We start from the raw sequence: 13,441 nt of genomic DNA on the forward strand, positions 1-13,441 counted from the left end.
TTCACCATCAAAAGGCACTCAGAAACTGGGGGAAACTCTGACAGGAAGAGGTCGGGCAGACCCAAAGCCACAACTGAATCAGAGGACAAGCTTCTGAGAGTTAACAGCTTGAATGATAAGCGGCTCACAGGACAACAGCTTCAAGCACAGCTTAGTGGTCGTAGTAAGCAAGTCTCAGTTTCAACTGTGAAAAGAAGACTTTGAGCTGCAGGTTTGACAGGATGAAAGAAAGCCAAGAAGAAAGCCATTGCTAAGGTGTCATAATAAGACATAGAGGCTTTCCTGGGTCATGAAACGCCACCATTGGACCACTGAAAACTAGAAGAAGATATAATGGACTGATGAATCAAAATTAGAAATCTTCGGTTAATCAGGCAGGATCTTTGTACGCCATCGAGTAGGCGAAAAGCTTGTTCCCCGGTGTGTGCCATCCACTGTCAAACATGGAGGAGGAAGTATGATGGTCTGGGGCCGTTTTGCTGGATCCAGGGTTGGTGATTTGTACAGAATGAGCAGCACCCTGAACCAAAGCAGCTACCACAGCATTCTGCAGCACCATGCAATACCCTCTGCATCTAGTTGGTCAGAGGTTCATCCTACAGCAAGATAATGACCCAAAACATAAGTCCAAGCTATGCCAGAACTACCTCAGGAAAAAAGAACAAGATGGTAAGCTTGAAAACATGGAGTGGCAGCACAGTCTCAGGACTTAAACCCCATCGAGCTGGTTTAGGATGAACAGGACAGAAGAGTGAAAGCAAAGCAGCCTACAATGGCCATACATTTATGGGAACTTCTGCAACACATATGGGAAGAACTCTGTAAAGAATATTTGATTTTTACTGTAGGAAGAATGCCACGGGTATGCTCGGCTGTTATATCTGCCAAAAGTGGCTACTTTGATGAGTGAAAAGTTTAGAATAGATTTTGTCTATAAATTGATTCCATGATTTCTTTTTTTAACTCCAATTGCTTAATTGTACTATGTTTTTATTTCAGTGTGCAATTAGACACTAAACTGCATAATTTTCAATTAAATTAACTAGAAAAACTGGGGGTGTTTTAAAACTTTGACCAGTAGTTTATATGAATGTTGACTGTGGAATTCAACTAAAGGTCATCAAAATTTCTCTGATTGTAACATTTGACATTAACATTGATGGACTGCTTCCAAAACCTGAAATTACACCATAACTCTAATCAAGAGAAGAAGTCTCATGCTCTTTTGGGGGATCATTTTTTAGTTATACAGAAGTTATTTCTTGTTTTGTTGTTTCCTTGTGACTGCGATGTTAAAAAGGTATGAAAATTTAGCAGCAAATTCACTAACTTATCATGAATGAGGTCAACTGCCCAGGATGATCACTGCTGTGAGTAAGATGCTCGTGACATTAAGATAATAATCTACATCTATATCTTAACCTTTAAATCTGAGTTGTTATCTTATCGAAGCCAAAACCAAAGCAGAGCTGGCAAATACATCTGGCCTCCAGTGATCAAGTGTAAATAATGGCCACTCCATATTTTCCCAACTTAAACTTTATCTCAGGTATATTTCTCATTGGTTATTAGGGTGATACAAAGTGTTGAACTCAAACCATTGGCTTAAGTAATAATCTAACATCTTGACATCTTTGTCTGACTCTTTCAGAGATGTCCCATCCAAACTTGGTGGCACTTGCAGTGCTGCTATGCTCTACATTGTTGGTAAATGGAGGGAAAGTCTTAGTGTTCCCTGTGGATGGAAGTCACTGGATCAACATGAATATCATCATTGAAGAGCTTCACTCCAGAGGTCATGAAGTCACAGTGGTGCGGCCAAATGACACCTGGTACATCAAGTCAGAGTCCCCTCACTACAAGACCATCACTATAAATTCCTCGGCCGGAATTGATAAAGAGCGTTTTGGGGCATTTGTAATGGAAACACTGACCATGCGTCGACAAGGTGCTTCACTTTGGACTCGATTATCAATGGAGTATGACTTAATGAAACAGCTGATTCAAATGCATGTCAAGGTGCTTGAGATGGTTGAGGGAATGTTTGAGGATACCAAGCTGATGCAGAGCCTCCGTGATGCCAAATATGATTTGGTTCTGACTGATCCTTGGATTGGTGCAGGTGTTCTTATGGCTCACCGTTTGGGTCTTCCACTTGTCTTTAATGTCCACTTTCATTGCCATTTTGCAATTGCACCTTCCCCACTCTCTTACATCCCTACACCCCTGTCAGAGCTGACTGACAAGATGACTTTCATTCAGCGTGTCCAGAATATGCTCTACTTTTTCTTCTTAACTTTACAAAATTGGTATATCACAGAACCAAACTACAAACCTTTTGTCCATCGTCATTTTGGCAGTGATGTACATTACATGGAGCTGTTTCAGTCAGCAGACATCTGGCTGATGAGAAATGATTTCACCTTTGAGTTCCCTCGACCCACAATGCCAAACGTTGTCTACATGTCAGGATTTCAGTGCAAACCCTCCAAGCCCCTGTCTAAAGAGCTAGAGGACTTTGTGCAGAGCTCAGGTGAACATGGTGTCATTGTGATGACACTGGGATCTGTGGTGGAAGAACTTCCAGAGGACATTGCTGAAGACATTGCTGCTGCTTTTGCAGAACTTCCTCAGAAGGTGATTTGGAGGCACAAAGGCAAAAGACCATCCACCCTCGGTAATAACACGCGAATCTTGGACTGGTTGCCCCAAAATGACCTCCTGGGTCACCCCAAGACCAGAGTGTTTGTGGCCCATGGAGGCACCAATGGGATACAGGAGGCCATTTACCACGGTGTGCCCCTGGTTGGCCTGCCACTTATGTTTGACCAGGCTGATAACTTCTTCAGGATGAAAGCAAGAGGTGTGGCCAAAGTCCTTGATATTGCAACAGTGAACAAAGAAAACTTCTTGGAGGCGCTAAAGGAGGTGCTCTACCAACCATCCTACAGGGAGAAGATGAAGGAGCTGTCCAGCATCCAAAGAGATCAGCCTATGAAACCGCTGGACCGAGCCATGTTCTGGATCGAGTTTGTCATGCGGCACAAAGGAGCGGCGCACTTAAGGACGGAGTCTTACAAGATGTCCAGGATCCAGTACTACTCGATCGATGTGGCAGCTTTTCTGCTGGCAGTTATTTTGCTAGTATTTACCATTTTTGTTTCAGCATTCAGGTTTCTGTTGCATAAGTTATTTTACAGAAACAAAGTCAAAAAGGAATGATGATTGTGTTACAAAATTTGTAACCACTTACTTCTGTATTTAGTTTCTGAAAATGAGCTCAATATAAATGTTTTTTGAATTTTCATCTTGTCAAGTGTGAATACAGATAAACAAGGCAATGTTGCTGACTGACATTACTGATGATGTATAATCTTTATAATCCATACATGTACCCTTCAAAAAGTTAAATGAAATTAAAATGTAATTACAGAAAAAAAAAAACATTCGCAATTTGGCCATTATATTTACCGTAATACAGACACAGTGAGCAATATATATAATGAAAACCACACTGTTGCACTGTCTTACCTGTCAGCATTAATCACAATCTGTCAGGATTGGTTATTTAAGAAAATGCCTAAATGTTTTTATTGCTGATGTAATTATTAATCTAGCTATATTAATAATTACTACATGATTTTGGGATTTCTGCTATCTAATTAGTTTGCAGCTTCAAAAAACACAATTTAAATTCTTACTAGTTTTGTCTTTTAAACCTTTGATGTCTACAAATGTTTGGGCACACCTTCTCATTTAATGGGTTTTCTTTATTTTCTTGAGTATTTACTTTGTAGACTCTCTGTCAAGGCATCAAAACTATGAATGAACACATACTGAATTTAAACAAAAAAGTGTGAAATAACAAAAAATATTTTTGACTTTAGATTCTTCAAAATAGCCTCCCTTTGCTTTGATTACTGCTTTGCACACTCTTGGCATTCTCTCGTTGAGCTTCAAGAGGTCACTCGAAATAGTTTTCCAACAGTCTTGAAGGAGTTTCCAGAGATCACAAGCACTTGTTGGCCTTTTTGCCTTCACTTTGCTGTCCATCTCATCCCAAACCATCTCAATTGGGTTTAGGTCAGGTGACTATGGAGGCCAGGCCATCTGGCACAGCACTCTTATCACTCTCCTTCTTTATCAAATAGCCCTTACACAGCCTGGAGGTGTGTTTGAGGTCATTGTCCTGTTGAAAAATAAATGATGGTCCAAGTAAACACAAGCCGCATGGGATGGCATGCAGCTGCATTCGTTCACATTTTCTGCATTGCACAAAGACACGGCAGGTGGAACCAAAGATCTCAAATTTGGACTCATCAGACCAAAGCACAGATTTCCAGTGGTCTAATGTCCATTCCTTGTGTTTCTTGTCCTAAACAAATTTCTTCTGCTTGATGCTTTTCCTTAGTCGTGGTTACTTAACTGCTATTTGATGATAAAGACCTGATTCACACAGTGTCCTCTGAACAGCTGATGTAGAGATGTGTCTGCTGCTGGAACTCTGTGTGGCATTTATCTGGGCTCTAATCTGAGGTGCTGTTAACTTGCAGTTTCTGAGGCTGGTGACTCGAATGAATTTGTCCTCAGCAGCAGAGGTGACTCTTGGTCTTCCTTTCCTGGGGTGGTCCTAATGTGAGCCAGTTTCATTGTAGCGTTTGATGGTTTTTGCGATTGCACTTGGGGGCACATTCAAAGTTTTAACAATTTTACGGATCGACTGACCTTCAGCTCTTAAAGTAATGATGAACTGTCGTTTCTCTTTACTTAGCTGATTGATTCTTGCCATAATATGAATTCTAACAGTTGTTAAATAGGGCTATCAGCTGTGTACCAATCTGACTTCTGCACAACACAACTGATGGTCCCAACCCCATTAAGAAGGCAAGAAATTCCGCAAATGAAGCCTGACAAGGCACACCTGTGAAGTGAAAACCATTTCAGGTGACTACATCACGAAGCTCACTGAGAGAAGGCTAAAGGTTTGCAACGCTGTCAACAAAGCAAAGGGTGGCTACTTTCAGGAATATAAAATATGAGACATATTTGGAGTTATTTATCTTATATATATATATGTATACATAATTCCAGATATCTTGCTTCATATATTTGATGTCTTCAGTATGTATCTAAAGAAGCAGAAACATGTATTTTTACTAGAAAGTAGTAAAAATAAAGAAAACCCATTCAATGAGAAGGTGTCCAAACTTTTGACTGGTAGTGTGCATGCATCATCATCGGCAGTGACCCCAATCATAAACCTTACCCTATTATTAAGCCTAATAAACCAAACAGAATATGTATTCTTTCATTCATTTAAAGTTGTTTTCCCAAGTTTTTGACATTCAGAAAATGTTTAGGACATGGCTTTCACAGTGAATTAAAGTTCATTGAAATGTATTTGACAATGATATTTTGCATCAACCGTGATGGATTACTTCCTAAGTTTGAAATTAAATTTGAACCTTTATCAACAGTTTGATGTCTTTATTAGAATTCCTGATTATTCTTGCCCAGATCTTGTTATACTTTGTTCTTTGAATAAATTTTGAATGATTTCTTTTAACTCTTACTATTCATCAGATGTCATCTTTTACTGGAAAAGCAAACTGACTATATTTAAAACATAAAATCATGTCGATTCTGACAGAATGCTCAGTTAGTATGTGGCTAAATCACCGCTTGACCCTAATTCGGTGTATGTTGAGAGGTTAAGGTGTCTAAGGGTTTAGCCCAGGTCTACACAAGTGACCTGCTGCTGAGGTTATACAAGCCAGAGAGCAAGCAGCCACAGATCCTCCGAATCAGGTTGAAGTTCCTGGCTGTTGACTAAAAGCCAGGCAGACCAGGCTGTTGGGGCAATAACAACCCAAATAAGACTCTTTTTCTTGACCCTCTTCCTACTGCTGTACTATTGATTCATCATAATACTGATGAGTATTTAGGGGATTATCAAGCTGTGAGGCAAGAGGAGAAAAGGTTTAACTTACAGCGGCTAGTAGAAAGAAACAATTCTCCAGGACTCAGCTGGCCATCCTGTTCCCTGTTCACGTCTGCCTCCTTGTGGTTGTTAGAGGAAGGACTACATAGAGAGAGATGGCACATATTACAGAACCACAGGACTCATTTTAATTTCATCCACCACATTTACTTTAGCAGATTAATACAAGATTGTAAAGAGGATGAGTTCATGTTTTTAATTAACTGCTCTATGAAGCCCTCCATTGTTTTTCCCCATGTGAATCAAGAAATTCAACGTGGCAAACTTTTTATTGGATTATGTTTTTCTTTCTTACTATAAAATAAACTTTATAGCCTTAAACAGTCAAAAGTCAGACAATTCATTTACAGTCCTCATGTGTCATAGTTTTTCACATGAGTTCATGCTGTGCATTTATTATGTTACACATAAAAATCGTAACTTAAAAGGAATTAAACAAGTGGAACCACACCTTCTCGGACAGACCCTCTCCTCTCCTCCCATGCTACCGTTCCTCAGCCCCTTTTGACCCGATGAGGTGATGGCAGTGGTGCGGAAAGCCGTCTCCAGGTAGCTAAGTGGCAACGTCCTGTTGACTGGCTGGTGAATCTGAGCTCCGCTCCACCGAGTCAGAGCCGCCCGGCTGCCCACATAGAAATGAACAAGGGCAGGTAAGGAGTCGAAGGCCTCGCCCTCCAAGCTGTACTGAACCCGAGTGTACGTCTCAGCGGACTGAACCACCACCTTCCCGATGAGGAAGTGAAGTGTTTTCTGCTCCCACCGGCTGGTAAGGACAAAGTCACCCTGACTGGACTGAGAGTCCCTGACGAGGAAGTCGCCATGGTTCACCACAAGGCTCTCCGACACCTGAACAGATGTTTTAATTTCTGTTAGTTATTAGACATTTCATCATTGTTACATTCATACCAATGTGATTAAAGACGCAGTGTGATGTTTCACTTTTATTTTATTTTGTCTAATTGATATATAAGGTTTATTTTAAAAATTGTTTGGAATGAATTGAGTTCAAGACAAAAAAATACAATACTAGTCACATCACTCAAAATGTATCTGTTTTTAATAGTGATGTAAACAATATTTGTGAAAGGTTTTTAACATTTGCACATCTAAACACTCAGACACAGAGGAAGAAATCCAAGTTAGTTTAAATCTCATTCCTGAAAGTGTTTCTCAAACTGTGAGGCTTGAATAGGGCTGCTGCTGGACGGTGAACCACCAGGGGAAAAAATAAAGTCAAACTAAGTTAAAGTAAACAGGATTCATGAAAAATAAACAAGCATTTCCAAACACTATCATGCTGACCTTTATTTCACTAAATTCCCTTTTCGTATTGACACTAAATGATTGTTAAGAATTGTGGAAGCATCAGCTTTTCTGCTTCTGCTTTCTGCTTTTTTGAGTTTTGTATTTAAAATCAAAACTAAGAATAGAGGGTGCCATGTATTGAACAGAGAGGAAAACCTTTTGAAGGGGTTTTGTACTATAAAGTATACCTAAACTCCTTCTAACATCATTCTGTCTCCAAAGTTTAGCCCGACGCTCCCTCTTGTGGCCTAATAGCTACATGACTGTGGTATCTGAATAAATGCAGTAGTTCAGTGGTAAGCTTTGCAGGCTAGCGCTTTGCTGTGTGGGGTTTGCAGGTTCTCCCTGTGACTGTATGGGTTCTCTCTGGGTTTTGCAAATGTGAATGGTTTTCTGTCTCTCTGTTAGCACTGCGATAAACCGGCAAACTGTCCAGAGTGTACTCCACCTTTCACCCTCTGTCTGCTGGGACAGGCCCCATTGACCCTCAACTGGATAAGCAATTAAGAAAACCCATGGAAGTTATTTCTACAGGTTCTGATTGTTCAGTTCTGCTCTGAATCCAGTTCTAGCTGGATGGGGCAAAGGCATTTCTTTAAAACAAGCTTGCTTTAATAAAATGTTTTTTCAAAACCCAAAGATACTCTCTGTTTTATCAGGAAGCAATACAGCAAATCTGACAGAAAAAGAAAAGATGCAAAAGAAAAGGTGTTCTAATGGTGATATAGTTATCCATGTTTCAGTGAGCTCATTAGACTCTTAGATTGAAGATGCTTTTTAACACAGCATGAGCTTTTCCCCTGAAACAACAACCTTTTCCCTTCATGTAGCCTTCATTCCCACAACAGCCTATCAGCTTGTCCTTCCATTAAAGGATGTTGGATACATCTGACTTCTGAACATTACATATTTTTTAACTTCATTTTATGTTTTAGTTTTCTTCTTTATTCTCTGTAGAACTACTTTGTTACATTACTCTTTATGTTACTTTTTTGTTACTCAGTATCACCTGTGTAGATTCCGATTAACAATCTAACACTAAACCTTTCATATTCACACATATCGGCACAAAACAATCCCTGTCCTAATAAGGAGAACACCTAAAAGTCCTTTCCTTTCACAGCCTAGACAAATATCTGACAAAACCAACAGCAGATTCGGTGAAAAAACAGCCCACAGAGCACATCACAGGAAAAATATTTTTCCGTTAGTGGGTCGACTGTATGAACAATTATGGAAATGCACACTCCTACAAGACTTTTGTTGCGTGTTGAAAAACAAACTTTGACTCTTTGGTTCATGCTCACTTACACTCTGGGTCAGGAGATGTGTAGTACTTCTGAAGGTTTCCCTGATTGGTTAAGTATGCCAGTTTTCTTTAGCTCCAGTTGCTTCATCACCAGCATCGAAACTTTGGTGATGAAGCAACTGGAGTCCAATGTTTTGAAAAAGTGAAAGGGAAAGTAAAGAAACCAAAATTAAACCAACCTCTGAGAGTATACCCTCCCCCCCAGTCACTACCATCCCCACACCCACTTAACCACCACTGCCCACTATTTCCACTCTCTTGTTTTTGTTTCATTGCTGCATTTCTAATCGATTACTATCCCACGGTCTAGTCTGTAGTGACGTCGACCAGTAACTAAGAAACTAAAGCCATTTTTGTTACGTAATGTTCAGAGCTGGTTTGTGGTGAAAACGCTTGCTTGCTTGCAGGGCAGATGCTGGGAACTGTTTTTTTCTCCCCCACATGTATTTTTCCAGATATTACCTGACGTAGCCGTCAGAACCACAGTCGGGCAATTGGACTATAAATAGAAGTAGCCATTGTGAGACCACCCACTGATTTAAGCCTCTGCATTTTGAAGCTTCGTCTTTGGTCAATGCCACATTTCTTAGTTTCTTAGAGCTGGAATATTCATACACATTTAAACTTACTAGCTAATGCTACCTACAACCAAATTCATGGAAAGTATTTACTACAAAGCAAGCCATATTATTTGCCAGATAGCATCATTAAAAGTGCTCCGCAAGATACTAAACATGGTTGAGAGGTCCAGTTTGGTAAGTCAATTTAATGGAGGTCATAGGCCTAGCAGGTAGTTGTTGGGTCTACCTGTTGACACACCGTGCAGCCCTGGAAATGCTTGGTCAAAATTAAACAGTCCATTAGAGTCTGGCCTGTGTGATGCCCAGTTCCATGCAAGTGATGCTGTTTAACTGTCTCGTAACAACTGAGTACCCCTCGATGCCTAAACATTGAACAGCCAGTATGTTCAGGACTGAAACAGACTATTTCCTGCCGTATGCTGCATAAGTAGTGGTGCATAATGTCCAGAACTGATTCTCTCAACGTTGTCTGAACTTAATGTATGAAAGCTAAAAACATCCTTTATTCATAGTTCCTTTTTGTGTAACCCTAAATAACACAAGTAATGACAGCTGCAAAAAAAAAATGTGTGTATTTGCATGTGCATAGGTCAGAGGCAGACCTGCCAGGGGATGCATCCGTGGTACCAAGCGTGGCTCTTCAGGTTTGTGCCGCTCAGCCTCAGCTCTTCCTCCAGCTGCTTCCTCAGTTTCTCAGACGGCGCCTCCAACCAGAACTTCTCCTTGGAGAACTTAAAAGACATGACAGGCGCACGTTGAGAAACAACCCCCCCATGTACGAACACAGGAAGGCAACAACATGAGTTTAAGCCATTGTGTGACCTCTGCTGGCTAAAGGTCAAATCCCAGTCTTTTATCTTCCGCGTTTTTCCTTCCTGAAAAAAAGTCTAAACCAGATTGGCTTTTTAAAGAAATGGCTAAAATACAAGCATGTAGCCAATCTGCAGCCTTCTCTGCTGTTTTTGTGTGAATGTCTGTTAACAGAGGACAGAGTGGGATGAGAGAGGAGGAATAGAGAGAGGGAGGATGGACAGCTCTGGCATTCCCACACTGGCATCCACAGTGGCGGCACCAGAGGCCCAAAACCCAGACCCATGCTGGAGTTTTGGCCTTGTCACTGTGGCAACGTAATTGTTAGGTGGGGGTCATCGCTCAGCGGCCTTTGTCTGTCGTGTCTTTATGCAAAAAAAAAAGAAGAAGAAGCTACTGTATACAAAAGTTTATGTTGAGGACAAGCTGGGAATACTGGGAGTGTGGACACACACACAAACACATTCCTCAGCTTTATAGGTGACATGTTGTTTTTCTGGTCCCTGACACCTCCCACCCCCTTCTGCTTTGACAGAATGGTTTGCCCCGTTGAACTGTGAATCAAAGGCTGGGAACGGGGCCAGGACCACTTCAAAACAAAATAAGATGGTGTGTGTGTTGTGTGGTAAAGACCTGGAAGCCTCCAGCTCTAATTTCATTAGCATTATCATTCACTGGCAGCTTGTACCATTTAGACAAGTGTGTTTGTCAAATATCCAATTATAAGTCAATGGAGTGGAAATCGTCTTGCTCTCCACGTCTCTCTCCACCTTTCCTAAACAAGGCCGCCGGCCGAGACACCACCATTCCCAGCGGTAACCAAGTCAGCTCAGAAGTATGTCACCGCAGAGGGGCCACATTCCCCGAGGCTTTTCTGTCACTGTCCTCATTGAATTAGAGCCACAGAGCCGAGTGTAGGGAATCACAGAGGTGAGAGGTCCTATATACAGCTGGAAAAAGGCTTGACCAGAGGAAGTGAGAAAGCAAAAGGAAGCTGAATCAAAATGAGAGTAAAATATACTTTAAAGTCACACAAAAAAGTAAGCTTACTTTCACATATTCTCCTCCACCATCTGTCATGTCCCGATGCCTAAAAAACAAAGGAAACAAGTTTGATTTATTAAAAATATTAGTTTGAACTTTTTTTTTGTAAGAGTCCCCAATTACCTAACAGCTAATAATTCACGTGAAAGTTTCTAAAAAAAAAGAGTCTAATGAGGTATTAATAACAGGGAAAAATAAATATTAAACAAAGCAAATTAAAGAAGAGGGTTCTCTCTCTTCAACACATCCAATGCCACAAATAAACTCCAGCTGATCTGAGCAGAGTTTGGCAGATGACAATCAAGTAAATAAATAAACAACTATGTTTAACACATCTTAGAAAAATGTGTTGGTTTCATCTTTCTGCTAGAAAAAAACAAAATCACCAAATATCGGTATCAGTCTTTAAAATCCTGTATTGGTCAGGTTAGTATTTGTTTATTTATTTTTCTTCTACTTTTAATTTTTTGTTTCTTATTGGATGCGATACAAGAGCTCTGTGTTTTCATGAATGACGGCTGCTCTGAATAAATTAAGTGTACATAAATTGCTCAGTAGAGATCAACAGAGCAGTGATGGGAAAAGAAAAATCGATCGACCAACATACAATAAAGATCCAACCAGGAAGAATCTGGGACCAATGACTAGTTTCTGTGTCAGAAGAGTGAAGCCAAAGTGGTAGTGCCCTAAATGTGTATTCTTTTTAATGACCACCAGGGGGGCAAAGACATTGTACAGAAGTCTGTGTAAAAACAGGACTCAGCTCATTGCTGTATGACCTCACTAAACACACTAAACACAATTTTAAATAGTTTCTGGTCTCAGTTGCTACTTTAAGGTCATATTGTAATCAAGTATGTAATCGGTCTGCCTGTTCGCAGTCTAGCGTCCACATATCATTCTCAGATTCTGTGTGATGGTAGATACCGACAGCATCCAGCGCTGATTTAACTTAGGTGAAAATGAGGTCAAGATCACAGCAAATGTGACAATCAGTAAAAACTTTATATTACCCAGAATTTTTTATGGATCGTCTTCAAACTTCACAACAATAAGCTAGGCCTTGGGGGGCACGAGTATCTAGGTAGGCTAAGCATTTGCCCTTGATCATATTGTAATTTTAAAAAATGGCTGACGTCAGCATGTTATAACAAAAAATCATAAAACATCAAAGTTTCAGTATAGCCCTTGTGTTTCTCAGGGAGCCTTGTTAGAGGAGAGAGAATCGCCTGCCGCTTGATCAGCTGCCAATGACTCGTAATTGAGAAGTTGTTAACTAGCAACTGTGGGGTGGTTCAGTCAGATCTCTCCCCCCGCCCACCTCCGCCTGTCATGTCTGAGGCCGCTCAGCTCAAAGCTTCATGGCGGTGTTTTACTAACCAGTATCAGACGCCACAATATTTATGTCCAACTTTTATACAGTCTATAGCTGGGAGTCAGTTAATACACTGGAGCTGCACAGCGTGTTTGCATGTAATGTTTACACCATACCATGTCGTCCTAACCCCCCATCTGCTCTGTGCAGCTACAACTGGCACTATTTTTAGAGTTGCAGAGAAGACGGTCGCTTCTGCGACGCGTCAGAATCACAGTAGAGCCTGCAAGATGTTGAAATAGCTGACACTGCTACATCATCCACTGAACCTCCACAGGATTCAGTGTGTCTGAGTCAGGTAACTACTAAATGTAGCCACGGGGGCTTTGGTGCCCGCTGTTTCCAGAAACCACATTTTATGCAACTTTCAACAAACATTCAACGTGTTTTGTAATTTTCATCTACTGTGACATATTTCCTGTCGCACTCATGCAAGATTAGAGTTTAAACTGTTGCAGAGTTGTGGTCTGACAACGTGTCATTGACATAGCAACTCTATGGTATCAGATGCAAAACAGCAAACAACTGACATCATGGTCAAATTCAGCTTTTTTCTTTTATTGTTCGGCCTTGATTAAAGGCTGGAAATCCAACAGCCCTGTTTTCAAACAGCACGTTTTCCTTATTGTTTGTCATTAAATTTACTTGATTTTTTAAAAATCCCATATCTTGATATGTGAGTAGCAATATTATCATAGTTCTGGTAGCAGCAGCAGAAGTTGTACATGCTTTTTTCTGTCTCCTGTCCATCGGCCCTCTTGCGAAACTCTCTGACAGCAGCAGTGAGTTCATTCGACACCGCCCAGCAACAACATGCAACCCAACAAACTCCTCCAGGGAGGATTGGGAATATTCCTGCTCGTATCTGCAAACGGTCTGTTTTTCAGACTGAAGCAAAAGAAACATTTTTTCTCCATGATGTCCATCCACACAACAGCTGGATCCTCACCAAATCTGAGGCCTTTGGGGCTCACAAAACTAAACTCAGCACCCAGAGGACCACTGACACTTTTAAA

General features: G+C 40.8%; 1 protein-coding gene and 1 pseudogene across 2 annotated transcripts in view; one reads left to right on the forward strand and one right to left on the reverse strand.

Moving 5' to 3' along the window:
- sh2d3cb (SH2 domain containing 3Cb) overlaps positions 1–13,441 on the reverse strand; it is a 53,415-nt gene that overhangs the window by 26,260 nt on the left and 13,714 nt on the right. For both annotated transcript variants that reach the window (XM_005451484.4, XM_003444520.5), the window contains 4 exons: positions 11,057–11,096; positions 9,799–9,927; positions 6,453–6,847; positions 5,991–6,082 (listed from right to left, as the gene is read on the reverse strand). In XM_005451484.4, the coding sequence (XP_005451541.1) occupies positions 5,991–6,082; positions 6,453–6,847; positions 9,799–9,927; positions 11,057–11,096 (656 nt within the window). The remainder of the gene's footprint in view (positions 1–5,990; positions 6,083–6,452; positions 6,848–9,798; positions 9,928–11,056; positions 11,097–13,441) is intronic.
- On the forward strand, positions 1,053–5,334 carry LOC109204571 (UDP-glucuronosyltransferase 2A2 pseudogene; annotated as a pseudogene).

The sequence above is a fragment of the Oreochromis niloticus genome, linkage group LG12 (assembly GCF_001858045.2).
Source record: "Oreochromis niloticus isolate F11D_XX linkage group LG12, O_niloticus_UMD_NMBU, whole genome shotgun sequence".
Lineage (NCBI taxonomy): Eukaryota > Metazoa > Chordata > Actinopteri > Cichliformes > Cichlidae > Oreochromis > Oreochromis niloticus.